At 33.7% G+C, this 14,643-nt stretch overlaps 2 protein-coding genes across 12 annotated transcripts; both read left to right on the top strand.

Annotated features, from left to right (window-relative positions):
- The first annotated feature begins 829 nt into the window (after positions 1–829).
- On the top strand, positions 830–11,445 carry LOC131593408 (ubiquitin carboxyl-terminal hydrolase 21-like). 11 transcript variants are annotated; one of them, XM_058865903.1, is made up of 14 exons: positions 830–1,109; positions 1,349–1,712; positions 1,793–1,939; positions 2,029–2,133; positions 2,245–2,518; positions 2,599–2,709; positions 2,797–2,942; positions 3,016–3,468; positions 3,568–5,121; positions 5,726–8,187; positions 9,893–10,082; positions 10,185–10,282; positions 10,930–11,175; positions 11,259–11,445. In XM_058865903.1, exons 2-9 carry the CDS (start codon positions 1,404–1,406, stop codon positions 3,685–3,687), a joined length of 1,665 nt encoding a protein of 554 aa, XP_058721886.1. In that variant the 5' UTR covers positions 830–1,109; positions 1,349–1,403; the 3' UTR covers positions 3,688–5,121; positions 5,726–8,187; positions 9,893–10,082; positions 10,185–10,282; positions 10,930–11,175; positions 11,259–11,445. The 11 variants fall into 11 exon arrangements, with proteins under 11 accessions (XP_058721886.1, XP_058721884.1, XP_058721885.1 ...); XM_058865901.1 differs by having other exon boundaries at positions 10,408–11,175; XM_058865902.1 differs by having other exon boundaries at positions 3,568–3,706; positions 4,855–5,121; positions 9,893–11,175.
- Positions 11,369–13,661, top strand: LOC131659831 (phosphatidylglycerophosphate phosphatase PTPMT2-like; the record flags this gene model as incomplete). Its single annotated transcript, XM_058928959.1, has 5 exons — positions 11,369–11,449; positions 11,544–11,633; positions 11,791–12,208; positions 12,462–12,646; positions 12,933–13,661. Coding segments are annotated over 3 exons (399 nt in total), but the record flags the coding sequence as incomplete, so codon positions are not given.
- Positions 13,662–14,643: the final 982 nt, after the last annotated feature.

Genomic DNA, 14,643 nt, shown 5'->3' with positions numbered 1-14,643 from the left:
TCCAACAAAGGATCCCTCCAGAACAAGGTATTCTCACAATTACCAACAACACGCTGAATATTCTCATCCACCCACCCAGGAACATTCAAACCCACCCCTTGAGGCATTGCGTTTACACTCCGACACCACACCGACCCCCCGCTGCCCCTATATTCAACCGCCCCCCATTATCACCATATCGGAATGCTAATCCAATTGTTAAGTTATTAATTCATTTCTTTTATTTTTAATTCATATTTTTTTTGCTATTTTATTGATTTTTAATTTTCTTTAACCCACATTTTCAAGTTAACCATCTAATTATTTTATTTCCTTTATTTGTCTTTTACTTATAATTATTATTTATGCTTTTTATGGACATGTGATTGGAAAGAATAATAATGGATGACTTAAAAGAAGAAAAAAAAAACTCAAAATCATGGATTTGGGGAAATTGGCTTCCTACTAGCGTTAATAGAATTCATCCAATTGTTCTCTAAATATTCCATTCTTTATTCATCTTAGCAAATTAAAAACATTCATGACAATTGTTGTCTCAATATCTTAAACGAATAGAAGTTCAACGGCTCATCCAATGACAATAAACAAATAACTTGTAGAGTATGGAATATGGTCAAGCTATATATATATATATATATATATATATATATATATATATATATATATATATATATATATATATATATATATATATATATATATATATATATATATATATATATATATATATATATATATTTGGTGGGCCTCTTTTTTTTTAATCTTGAATTTAATTTAAATATATATTTCACCTTTTAAGCCTTAAGTTAACCCTCCCGAGATATTTTCATTCTCAAAAATAAAATTAAAACGGGTTCTTTTGGAAGGTTATATTAATGTTCGATTTCAATTCTCCAGATGATTATTAATCGTCCACCGTCCTTTTTCTCGTAGCCCTATTTCCAAAGGGCGCACAATATATCTATTAAATTCCAGACTCGACACACTGCAAAGCATGGAGAAACCTAGGTCTATCGCCATCGCCAACATGATCACACGTTCCTCTTGCCAGAAATCAAAATTCTCGGTTTCATTGCCCCATCATTGTTTGAGAGATTTCAACATGCGTGGTAAAGATTTTTCTTTTCATCTGTAATCCACTTTTTTTTGTATGCTTATTTTATAGAGCTATTTAGTTACATAGTGTATGTTGACGGTTTAAGTTGCAACAGAACCTAACAAACTTTTAACCGTTTGTTACAAATCTATAACTGAAATAACCGACTCTCTCTCTCTCTACTCCCTTCTATATAACCCACTCAGAATCTCTCAGTTTTCAGAGTTAAATTTTTGTAGTTGATTTTTGTAGTTCATTACTTGATCGCGCGGAATAATACATTGATTCTTCAAAGTTCTCTAGAGAAATGGCTCAAGATTCTTCCAAGTTTACTGATTCTTCAAAGTTCTCTAGAGAAATGGCTCAAGATTCTTCCAAGTTTACTGATTCTTCAAAGTTCTCTAGAGAAATGGCTCAAGATTCTTCCAAGTTTACTGATTCTTCAAAGTTCTCTAGAGAAATGGCTCAAGATTCTTCCAAGTTTACTGATTCTTCAAAGTTCTCTAGAGAAATGGCTCAAGATTCTTCCAAGTTTACTGATTCTTCAAAGTTCTCTAGAGAAATGGCTCAAGATTCTTCCAAGTTTACTGATTCTTCAAAGTTTTCAAAGAATTGGGTTAGTAGGTTTATTATTATGTTGCTTTTTTGATTATGATGTTGAAAACATAATTTTTAATACCTTTATCATTTTTTTAGGTTTTCGATCTTCGTTGTGGGAAGAACAATTTGGCTGTAACAGATGAAGATGAAGTTCCTTTGATTGAAATGGATTACTCTGTATCTGTGAAAGGCTCTAAGAACAGATTTCTGGAATACCTGGAGCTAACTCGTGGAAAGGATGAAGTGGGTTTTTTTTTATTTGTTCTATTGAATTTGATATCTTGATTTTTCTGATGTTTTCTTACCTATTTAGTTATTTTTATCTACATTAGGCTATGATTGTAGAAGACAATTTGAGCAAAGATGTGGATGAGTTAAGGCGTAAGGTTGAGTTGCTGGAAATCGAAAACAAGCGTCTTAAGATGCAAATGGAAAATGTAAGTTATTTTTAAGTGTTATTTAGTTTCTTTTTGAACTACATTCTTCTGCTTGTTTACTTGTATTTTCAATTCATTATTGTTATTTACTGTTTTTGATATTTATTTCAGTTTGTTGATCGTGATAATTACAAATGCCAAATAAAGCCCTTTTTTCAGTGTTTTAATGGATTGATGAAGATTATTAGAAAGAAAGATTCCCAAAAATCTAAGAATAAGGGATTACAACAACATTTGAAGCCTCTTTCTGACCATTGTGATTTTGTTGGAGCTGGAATTCAAAATATGCGTAGTACTTGTTTCCTCGCCTCTGCCCTTCAATCATTGTCCCACACTGCATCTCTCTACTGGGCAATTAATGGTTGCTCACATATTTCTGAAGATTGTAAGATCTTTTACAATTTTTTTTATTGAGTTTTGAAAATTTTATTTTTTTGTTGTTTAATTTGTTTTTTTTAATCTTAGGTAATGCTGTTGGGTTTTGCGTTGTATGTTCATTACGAAATCATATTGTCAAGGCTATGGATGGTTCAGGAACTGTTATTGTTCCTACACCCTTTTCTGAAAACTTGTCACGTATCCAATTTTGTAGTTTTATTGTATTTTAAAAAAATGATTTTTATATCTTTTTCATTGTTTAGTTCTTTCCTTAATAGAAATTAGATTTTTCAACTGATTTTAAACTTGGTGTGGAGGAGGATGTCCACGAGTTTATAATGCTATTACTGCAGAGAGTAGGAGAAGCTTTTCCCTCTGAAGAAGGGAATGAACTCATTAAAAGTGTTTTTGGTGGCTCCTTTTATAATACGGTATTTGTTTTTTTATGTATATTCCTTTAGAGTTTGTTGTACTTCTTTTTCTAACGAACTTTTTGTTATTTAGGTGGTATGTTCTTATTGTGGTAACAGAACAGAAAAATCTGATCCTTTTCTAGACTTAAGTCTGGGGATAGTTGATAGGGATTCATTGCTGGATTCATTTGAGGCTTTTACTTCCGTAGAGACTGTTGTGTTTGAAGAGGCGTGTGGTCAGTGTGGTCGGAAAGTAAAAGCTAACAAACGCCTCTTGATAAAGGAAGTACCTAATGTTGCAATTATTCAGTTGAAAAGGTTTGTCCATGTTGGAGATATTTCAAAGAAAGTTGACTCTTTCCTCTCGTTCCCTCTGGAACTTGACCTTGCGCCATATACCTTCCTAAATGCTCAAAACCGATTGCCATTACTGTTTGATCTTTTTGCTGTGGTTGTCCACGAAGGTTCCTCTATTAAGACAGGACATTATGTTACCTTTGTTCTGTCACCTGTCGGAAAGTGGAGTAGAATGAATGATAGCCTGGTATAAATTCTATTGATTTTTTTACATTCTCTAATGTTTTTATGGTTAACTTACTTGATATGTTTTGTATTTTTATCTGTATTATTATTTAATTTTCAGGTATCTGATGTAACTGCAGAAGAGGTACTAAAAGAGCATGCTTATCTGCTCTTTTATGCAAGACGCGGATCTCCCCCTTTGATGTCTGTTTTGGATTCCATTAGGAGTTTTGCTGCTTAGTAGTAGCCTCTAGTCTTTTGTATGTGTAAAACCCTGTTGTTGATTCATTGATGTCTGTTGAACAAGTACTGCGATGATGATTTGTCTGGATGATATTACTTTTTTCCAATGGATCTCTTTTTGTTTCTTAATAAAAGTGTTCGTATTTTTAAAATTGTATCAGTTCTGATGGTTGGTTTTGGCTTACAGTTCTTTTGTATGCAATGTTCTTGAATTCTCAATATTTGTTTTTTGCTTTATTGTCTTAGAACTTCACTTTAAATGATTAAATTGTAACTTATGTTATTTTGGACTCAAGACTTTGTTTTGCAATGTGTTTAAAGTAGGAAGAACGTATGTATTAGGTAGTTTCAGCTTGCTCTTTAGAATGTTGATTGTGGATCCACTTATGAATAATTATTGTTTGAGTTATGTTAATTCTGTTTTTAAAAGCCAGATGTGTACTCAGGAAATTCTTTTTGCTTACAGTTCTTTCTACTCATTACTTGATTTTGCATTTATTTCATTGGAATTTTAGTGTAAAGGTTTAATTGTAAAATGTTATTTCTGCACTCAAGACTTGGATTTGCAATGTTTTTGCAATGTGATATCACTCATGTTAGAAGAACTTTTCCTTTACAACGTTGTTTGTGTATCGACATATGAAGTATTATGGTGTTACTTATTTTATTTTTGTAATAAGGCTTTCTTATTGCTTAATGATATCAGAATTTAAGAATTTTAAAAGATGAATAAGTTGATTTTGTAGATGTAGCTAGTACTGAAGTTTGTTGAACTAAGCCTTACAATGGTTATTGTGTATCATAACATATAAAGGATCAATGTGAAACTTATGTTATCCAATTACATCGAGGCCTTGTATCCACTAAGCTAATTAGTACATCTAATAATTCTCATGTGAAGCAGATCTTTTCATGTGATTCGTATATATGTAATTATTTCACTTAAACAGCTTTTTTTCATTTATTGTTATGGTTCCATGGCTGCTATGGCGGTTATAAATGGTGTATTTTGTGTTCGCCACGATGGTAAATGTCGGCCGTTATTGCTTGTTTTTCAGATATAATCTGTTGATTATTTGATATTGTATTTTGTGAAGATTTGCGTTTATAGAATCATCAGTTGGTGGAGATGTTAATAACAGGCCCTAATATGTGCCTGGAACAGCAAACATTGGTCTAGACAATGCGTAAACTTTAGTACATGGTCGTTCGATGATGTTCCCCGTCCGAGTAATAGTTTTGCTGAGCTTTTGGTCAGGCAGATGCTCCTTTGGTGTATTTGAATTCCAGATATAGTTTTTTGGAGAACCAATTTGTTTCTGGTGTGTGGAACTCACGTTCGACCAATGCTATGCGTTACTTGGTCATCACAATCTATATCAGCAACAGCCATATAGCAACTTCTTTCATGACAATTACCATGATCCTCAAGGTAAAGGCATTAAATTTTGGTTTTTATTCTTGCATTTAGGATTAGATTCTCCGAGTTTTAAAAGTTTTTTTTGAACAGTTACTATCAATTACTTGTTATGAGTGGAAGGTCATAGTTCTGCACTTTCACTCGTGTTGGAGTAATATAGTAAATAGCTAACATTATATCATTATAGTTAAAGTTCTGAAGTCCATTTCCATTTGCTCTGTGGTATCAATCAACTACATAGCTAACATTATAACAAACTATCGAAAAACTGATTTTGCGCTTTCCTATCCAAATTTTTACAAATCAATTTGGATATTATAGTCAAATAGTCAATACATAATCTCAAAATTAATTAGCTTCTCCATTCAATCCCGGTAACACACTTCTACAACCAAAATACCTTCAGTATTTGAATTTGTTTTTTCCCTCCACACCTCTTCAGCTCTTTTTCATCACTTCATTTCACTTCTCTTTCCTCATTTTGTCATTCTCCGGTTCAAACAATTTTCTCTCTTTCATTTCCATTTCATTTCACTTCACTTTTTCTTCTTCTAACATTCTCTTTCCATTTTGATTTTCTGTCATGACTAACCAAAATATGTTTTTTCACTTTCAGGTTTCCTTCTTACATCAAAGTCTAAGACTTTCTCAAGGTATTTTTTGGCTCTCAATGTTACAATCGTTTTTATTAAAGCAGTCTTTGCATGAATCTAGGAAAAAAGGTGTTTTTAGGAAAGAAGATGTGTTTGCAAAATGAATCTATGTGGTTTTATAAACTGTATAAGCTTTCTTTCACTTTGGTTTTTAACAATGTATTATGTATTTTTGTGGTTTCATAAAAATGTATTCTTTAATGTTTCTCTGTGGTTAGTTTGGTTAAAAATCAATAATTTTTATTTAATGTCTTCTAACCGTTGGTATTATTTCATTTTATTTTTGTAAATATGTCTTCTTTTCATGCTTTCTATTTGCAGGGTAGCGAATGCAATGAGGACAAACACAAAGTCTTGATTTTTAACCACTTTTTTTCTTATCCTTTTTTGCTTTCTACATTGTAATCGCATGGAAATGAGTACACTAATTTTGGATCTTTGCAAATATTGAACGAATTGACATTTTTTCTTTGTACATACCTGTCAATGTTTTCTACTATTTTGGCTTAACACATTCTAATTTAACTTCATGACACAACTTTAAAGTACCATTTTGCATTCTGCTTGCAGAGTGAAACAAACTACACTATATGCAATGTCTTCTATTACTTTATGTATTTGTTTTCTATTATTTGCTCACTACATTCTAATGGAAATAAATGACTTGAGGCTCTATTTTTCTAGTAGCATTTTGCTTTGTAATATATCCTGTTAAGGAAGAGATTAATACTAATGAGGTTAATAATGCCAACATGGCAGAAAATCCAAATGAGAATAAGACAAATGATGTAAAAAGTGGTGATCCACCAAATGTGGGATTGAGACGTAGCATGAGAGAGAGGAAATGCAACAGAAAATATGTGAATGGATAAGGATATAAGGGACAATGCCTTAAAATTCCTATTGAAACATCCAATACTTTCAAAGTTTTTGTGGGAAATGGTCATAGCTTAACAGTGGAAGGTAGCATTCCAGATTTGCAAGTTCATGTGCAGGGTCACACATTACAACTTCCTGCGTATCTGTTACCGGTTACTGGTGCTGATTTGGTGTTAGGTGCACCTTGGCTTGCTACATTAGGCCTGCACATTGCAGATTACAGTGCATTGGCTCTAAAGTTTTATTTGGATGGAAGATTTGTGACACTTCAAGGTGAAAAACCAACTCTTCCTGGTACTGCTCAATTTCACCATATCAAGAGACTAGCTCACACCCAAGGAATTGCTGAATACTATGACATATCGTTTCAAGAGTTGTCTGCTGCATCTACTATATCCTTCCCTGCAGATATGCACCCTGTATTACGTTAGTTATTGGCTCGTTATCGTCATGTCTTTGCTGAACCTTCTGGTTTACCACCACCCAGAATGCAATATCACTCAATTCCATTGCTACAGGGCAGTCATCTAGTGAAGGTTAAACCCTACAGGTACCCCCATAGCCAAAAGACACAAATTGAAAAGATGGTTCAAGATATGCTTGATGATGGTATCATTCAACCAAGTAGTAGTCCGTTTTCTTCTCCGGTATTATTGATACACAAGAAGGACGGTTCTTGGCGTGTTTGTACCGACTATCGCGCTCTCAATGCTCTAACAATTAAGGACAACTTTCCTATTCCAACAGTCGATGAATTATTAGACGAATTGTTCGGTGCTACTCATTTTTCTATGCTTGATTTGAGATCTGGATACCATGAGATTAGAGTCAAGCCCGAAGATGTCCACAAGACCGCTTTTAGAACTCATCAAGGGCTTTATGAATGGTTAGTCATGCCCTTTGGTCTTACAAAGGCTCCAGCTTCATTTCAAAGCTTGATGAATGAAGTTTTTAAACAACAATTGCGCAAATCTGTATTAGTGTTTTTCGATGATATTTTAGTCTTCAGTCCTTCATGGTCTTCACATCTCATACATTTGGAAGAAGTACTGAAGTTGTTGAGCCATCATTCTTTATTTGCGAAATTTTCCAAGTGCTGTTTTGGCCTTTCGAAAGTTGACTATCTAGGTCACATGGTGTCTGGTCAGGGAGTAGAAATGGACAACTCCAAAGTCCAAGCTGTATTGGAATGGCCCGTTCCGCATTCTTTAAAACAATTGCGAGGATTTTTGGGACTTACCGGTTATTATAGGCGATTCATCAAAGGATATGCAGCTATTGCCTCACCCTTAACCTCATTGCTCAAGAAGGACAGTTTTCTATGGGACAATGCAGCTGTGACAGCTTTTGCTGCCTTGAAGCAAGCGATGACTGAAGCCCCTGTTTAACTATCTACATACATAATGTCGTTGTGGTTTTTCTCTAAGTTTAAAATTGAGATTGAGGTCGAGTGCAACAATAACGCTCTGGACTTTGTCTTTTGGGACAAGGAATGTGTCCCGATCTTGGAATCACAACTACAGAGTTGAGATCTATCATGAAGGAGGTATGTCAAAGTTTAGTTATCCATATGTTTATTTACTTAGTTATGACATGTTTTGTAGTCATGCTTAGCCATCTTATACAGTCAACATTCTCATGCTTCATACTTGATCACTTAGGCAAATGAGGATCACCCATTTATCTACCCAACAAACCTTAACAAACTATTAAAAAAGAACTTTGCCTTCCGTGTGAAGTATCAAACATTGTACCGGCATAACTGAAGTCATGGATGTAGTTCAAAAAATACACCAGTGAAGAGAGATGCCCCTACCATTGACCTTGACGATCTTCCCGCCACTGCCTTTGTAACACCCAAGCAGTCTGCAACCAAAGCAAAACAAATCAGAATAGAGTGATCAATGGTTTCTAATAATTTTTGAGTTGCCAGTGCAGCCACTTTTGTACTGTTAGGCAACCGATTAACCAAATTCACGTACAATGATACTACTATGTTTTTTGTATGCTTTTTCAAGACCTTTTGTACCTCTAATGATACAATCACATGTTTAATATTATCTATTAATGTTATCAGTTTGTTAAAAATATTGTCACTGCAAGATGTTTAGTGGTGGTTTTTTAATGATACCTGTCATGATACTATTTATGCAGCTTATTAATTAGTCAAGTTCAATAATAGTTTTATGTTATTTCTTTTGGTCCCAAAATCTCTAACTATAGAATCTCCAAGTTCACAACTTACCAATTTTTTTTCCAAAATATTGTTCCTTGACTTTTCCTACATTATTCTTCCTCTTGATTTGGAGACATTTTTTTCTATGGAAATGAATATACTGCTGAGTTCCACGACAGTTACCTTCGTATTGAGATGCCACCATTTCTGAAAGTCATTGTAATCTTTGCTTTCGCGTTCTTCTTCTATGTAATATTCCTTCCTTGCCATCTACATTCCTATATGTCATCTCTTTACAACTTCATAATATCATTTACTAACTCTCATATTGTTTCATATCTATATATTTAACAACCTTTCTTGCTTAACTATTGCTTCACCAATTTAGATATGACCTTACATTCAAGATAGTTGACTAAGTTGTTTTCTGTTACCAACACAAAATGTGATGTTTATAAACTAGCAGTCCAAATGTTTCTTTTTCTTACAAACTCTTAGTTCAACCATGTCAAAACAGTGATTGTCTTTGTGTATTTTAGGAAGGTTTATATTTGTAGTAATTCTGTAACAGCTGTATCTTGCTAATTACTAGGTTTATTTATTTAGGATTAATCCCATAATCACAAGGATTTGTTTCCTTTGAACTAGCTGTCCATATTTCCTAAAATAGCATGCAGGCTGATGTATATAAATATAGGTCCAGTGACCTCATAACTGAATACATAAGAATATTATTTCTTCTAGATTTGATAAACCATAATGCTTATGTCAAAATTAGAATGTGAAATCAAACTACCTAACTAAGAATGGAAGATGCCACCAAACCGTCTAAATTACCCTTCCTTGCATTTTAATTAACACTAAGAATTGCCCGTTATCGTAATTTACTAATTGAATTAATTCCAACCAATGAAAATAGTCCTTTTGTACAAGTGACATTCAATTTTTTCAAATTCCTTTTTCCCTCTCATTCTCCTCTTTCCACACTTTTGTCATTTTCAACACTCTCGCTAGCTCTCCGATTTTCCCTCTTCTCTCTCTATCCCTCTCACTAACTTTTCTTTGAATCTTGCAGATCTAGGGCTAAAAGTGGATACAGAGAGTAAATGAGAGTCGTGAAATTGAAACCCGAGATTGGACGAAATGGAGTAGAAAGGAAGAGAAATTGCTGAGGTCAGAGAGAGATCTGTTGGGACAAATACAGCCAAGCAATGGTGGTGATGATGTTACCGAGAGATGCATTATTCAGTGTCATCTTCAAAATCGTTAGATTCTTTTTTTTTTTTTTTTTTGATAACCCGTTAGATTCTTTTTTATATATTCCCTTTTGGCTAATCTCACCATTTTTTCTCACTTATTCGTATAAGCTTTTGGACAAAATGAAAGCTAAATAAAAGGGACCGAGCCTTTTGGGTTTGAAGATGAAGTGCTTATCAACTTCATACATAGTCATCTGGATGTGAAGGTAATTTATTGTTTTTGAATTATTTTGGTTATTTGGTAATCTTGGAATTCTTCATGGTGCTTTCAGCATTCTGTATTTGATTTGCTAGATTTGAACATTAGTTTGTTTTTTATTGATGTTGGTAGAGCTGCAAAGTCTCAAGGATGCTATTGCAGGGCTACAAGGAGTTACAGGGTTGTCAACTGATAAGCTTTGAATTTGGTGTTTGCCTATGTCTATTTGTTAATATGCTTCAGTTTTAATTGACCTCAAGCGACTGTATTTTTTTTTTTGTAACGATAGACTAATAACCTTAATCTGGAGAATATTTGGGTTCACATGTACATTTGATTACTGTCATTTCCTAAAAAAATAAGTTTATATCAGTCCGTTTCTTTTTCTTAGCTATAAATGTGTAAAAACAGTAAATAGTCAATACATTTCCAACATTGTTATCGATCAATGCCATATTTCTCTATCTTTTCCTTGTATCTACCTTGGCAGTATCCAAAGTTACTGGATTCATGGCTTCAGTTAGTCATCACAAACATTTCAAAATCTGGATGTGACTTGCACAGGCTGTTGATATAGGTTTACACTTCTTCAGGCAGTAATAGGATGTTTTAATGTTGATTTATGTTAAATTATGGAGGTATTCCTTTTTATAGGTTATATATGTTGAAGCTTGCGAAAGTGGTAGCGTTTTTGAGGGTATAATGCAAAGGAAATAAATGTTTATGTGACCACTGCGACCAAAGGACTAGCTGCAAACTCTGAGTTCGAACACACATCAATTCCCGCCACCATAAAGATGTTCAACCTTTCGTCTGAATTTTTGACTCACAGAGATGCATAGGTTGGAACGTTCGAGGATGTCGTTGGCGAGTTAACTTTACCCGGAACAGATTGTCCAGGTATGAATTCTTCGATAATCATATATACTGAACATGAATTACAACATGAAAAACATAAATCAAGGTTGAACATGAATGTGAAGGAAGCTCATGATTATGTGAAAGGAGCCTGTTTCGAGATTCATAAGAGCAAGCAAAGAGGCTATCAAGTTGGGGGCTGATGAGTCTGCTATTGTAGATATGAATTTCTTTTAATGCGACTTGTGGAAAAACAACTTATGTTCACTGTAAAGCTGGGCGTGGAAGGAGTACAACAATTGTGCTTTGTTATTTGGTAAGCTCCTGATCTTTCTGACTAAAAGTTGTGGCATCAGTTGAAGCTTTGAGGGGCTGATTAATTGCCTTTGTGTTCTACTCCTGTTTTTCAGGTTGAATACAAGCACATGACTCCTACTGCTGCCCTGGAGTATGTGCGGTCTCGAAGACCTAGAGTGCTACTAGCACCATCTCAGGGGAAGGTATACCCAGTTTTATATTATTTGTTTGTTTATTTTATTTTTGTTCTTCTACTTTCTAGGAGGCCAGTGACGCAATATAACAATTGTTGTGCTTTTCTGGTAATGATTTATTTCCTAGCATTCAGTGTTTGTAAAATCTATGCATGTATTTATGCAGGCTGTTCAAAGTTATAACAATCTAAGACCTTCTCCTTTATCACAGACTGTTCAAAGTTATAACAATCAAAGACCTTCTCCTTCTGGAGACATAGTTCTCATAACCCAAGATGATCTTGAAGGCTATCATAGTACATCTGATACAAGTATGGAGCTAGCTATTATTCCTAAAGTGCCAAAGACTAAGCCCATGATAGCACGGTTATCCGAGTTCTCTAACCAGCTTTAACATGAGAGGAATCAGCCCTTCTATACTGACTTGGCTTGCTCAGAATCAAGACATCAACAGCTTCGGTCCCGACATTGAAATTTTATTTTATTCTCGAATCCCCGGCCTTCAGTCACTTATCAACAAAACTATTATTGAGCTAGAAACTGAGCTGAGCAGACTTGGGAAGTCCATTGCAAATGATGTAGGAGTAAGTATCTTTACATTTTTATATTTTATGTTCCATCTCTGTCTTTCCTTCGTTTACTCCAATCACTTTTTCCTTAGCTTGCTTACTGTATACGTGACTCGGATTTTCGGAGGGTGCTATATTTGTTCTTAATTAGGAAGTTTTGATTTCTGGAGGGTACTATATTTGTTCTCAATTAGGAAGTTTTGAAGTTTCTTAGTGACTGAATATGCTTGGTAGTGATTTTCTTAAGGTGCCTTGTTGAATTTCGCAGGGGAAGTTGTACATGATTGGTAGTGTTTTGCCTAATACATGAGCTAAATGGTTTCACATATCAAAACTTGAAGTTGTTACAAACAAGTTTTCACAGAATATGATTAGGGTGTCAGATAGGGTATGTTCTTATACCTCATCCCTAAAGCATTTCTAGGTGATTCAGCTACTGATTGCCATTGATTGGTAAGTTTCACGTCTAAAGGAAACACTTGAATGGCTTATAAAAAAACTTTGTTACATGCTATTGTTGATCAATAACCAACAACACAAAGAAACCTAACATAATATTAAAGCTTCACTTTTTCATTGATTCATCTAAGCAAAGACTATTCCACATCTCCTACAGAACATTAAAGCTTTGGAATAGTGCAAATGGTGACAAATCCTTTGAGTCACTTAGTTTCTGTGCTTCATAATTTATGGTGTTTGTGTTGAGAGTGTTTAAAAGTTTCAATAATTTATTGGACAGGTGACACTATCTGGGCTGCTGAGTTTTATTGATGGGCTATGGTCAAGTTGTGGAGATGAGAAGATTAGTGTTCACAACAAACCATAAGGAAAAGCTTGATTCAGCATTGTTGCATCCGGGCCGAATGGATGTTTATATACATTTGTCCTATTGTACTCCCTATGGTTTTAGACAGTTGGCTTTCAATTACCTTGGTATTAGAGAAGATCCTCGGTTCTATGAGATTGAAGAGAAAATTGAGAATACTCGTGTGACTCGGGCTGAAATAGCAGAGCAGCTTCTCGCATCGATATTGGAACTGTTCTTGAAGATCTGTTGATTTTTCTTACTAAAAAGAAAGAAAGTCAGGTGCTTGAGGCTAAAAAGAGAGAACAAGAGGAGCTGAAAGGTGATAGTGATGATAGCAAATGAAATGGTATTATTGTCATTTGATTGGCATTGTAAAGGTGGAGCAATTTAGACATTAAAATTTACTAAATTAACAAATTAGTCCTTAGTCCTTATGCATATTTGTTGTTCTACTTTTAATCTTAAGATTTTTATTCACTTTTTTTGTTTTGTTTTTATCTCTTGTCAACTTGAAGAAAAATGTTACTGCAATGGATAACAAAATTGTTGTTATCGAGAATAGCTACTACACGTTAATTTTCAAGTTGAGCACTATTCAGTTGTAATTAGTTCTAGCTAAAATGTTATGCTATTTAAAAGCTTTCTCTAGAGCGTAGGAGAGAAACCTAAACATATAGGAATGTTTGAAATATTTTTGATTTTTGATTTTTAATGTTTATTTTATTTTGTAAATCAGTTTATAGACTCTTTTTAAAAGAGAATAAAAATTGTGTTAGGTAATTTAATTTTTGAAAACTATTTTGGAAATAAAAAATAAGAAAATATGTTTGATAGAAATTTATACAATATATATATATATATATATATATATATATATATATATATATATATATATATATATATATATATATATATATATATATATATATATATATATATATATATATATATATATATATATATATATATATATATATATATATATATATATATATATATATATATATATATATATATATATATATATATATATAACCAAAAGAAAGGATATCATTAAAAAGAAAACAAAGAACACAAGGGGGACTAGACCAAGACCCCTTAATGACAAAGCCTAAGCCTAGGAGTACCCATCTTGTCTAATAAGTATTCTTTGTTGATATCCGGATGAACAAAATTATACCGAACGGTGGATTTGCCTTTTAAACCAATATTAGTCAGAAAATTGGCACAAAAATTGGCTTCTCTAAAAATATGTGTTATCATAAAATCTATACCAATGGTATAAGCCCGACACATAAGCCAACGAGAACGAATTTTCCAAGGCATAAGGTTATTATCTTTGAAAGCTTTGACAACAAGTAAACAACCCGTCTCAAGCCAAAGCTTATTGATGTTTAAAGCTTTGGCCTTTTCTATAGCCATGAGGGCTGCCAAGAATTCAGCAGTTTCTGGAGGTTCACAACCGACAAAAGCACTGAAACTAAGGACATGCTTCGCATCATGATCTCGAAAAATCCCACCACAAGCCGAGTTCCAAGGAGAACCCAAAGCCACCCCATCAACATTACATTTAATCCAGCCTGTAGACGGGGGAGCCCAAACAACATTAACCAGTAAACGATCCGCCCTAGGATTTATCTTA

This window comes from Vicia villosa, linkage group LG3, assembly GCF_029867415.1.
Source record: "Vicia villosa cultivar HV-30 ecotype Madison, WI linkage group LG3, Vvil1.0, whole genome shotgun sequence".
Lineage (NCBI taxonomy): Eukaryota > Viridiplantae > Streptophyta > Magnoliopsida > Fabales > Fabaceae > Vicia > Vicia villosa.
Note: the sequence above shows the minus strand (reverse complement) of the source record. Positions and strands in the feature narration are given on the sequence as shown.

Coding starts and splice junctions, on each gene's coding strand:
- LOC131593408 (XM_058865902.1), top strand. CDS start 1,404: ATGGCTCAAGATTCTTCCAAGTTTACTGATTCTTCAAAGTTCTCTAGA. Junction 1,713..1,792: donor CAAAGTTTTCAAAGAATTGG/GTTAGTAGGTTT, acceptor TCATTTTTTTAG/GTTTTCGATCTTCGTTGTGG. Junction 2,710..2,796: donor CTTTTCTGAAAACTTGTCAC/GTATCCAATTTT, acceptor AATAGAAATTAG/ATTTTTCAACTGATTTTAAA.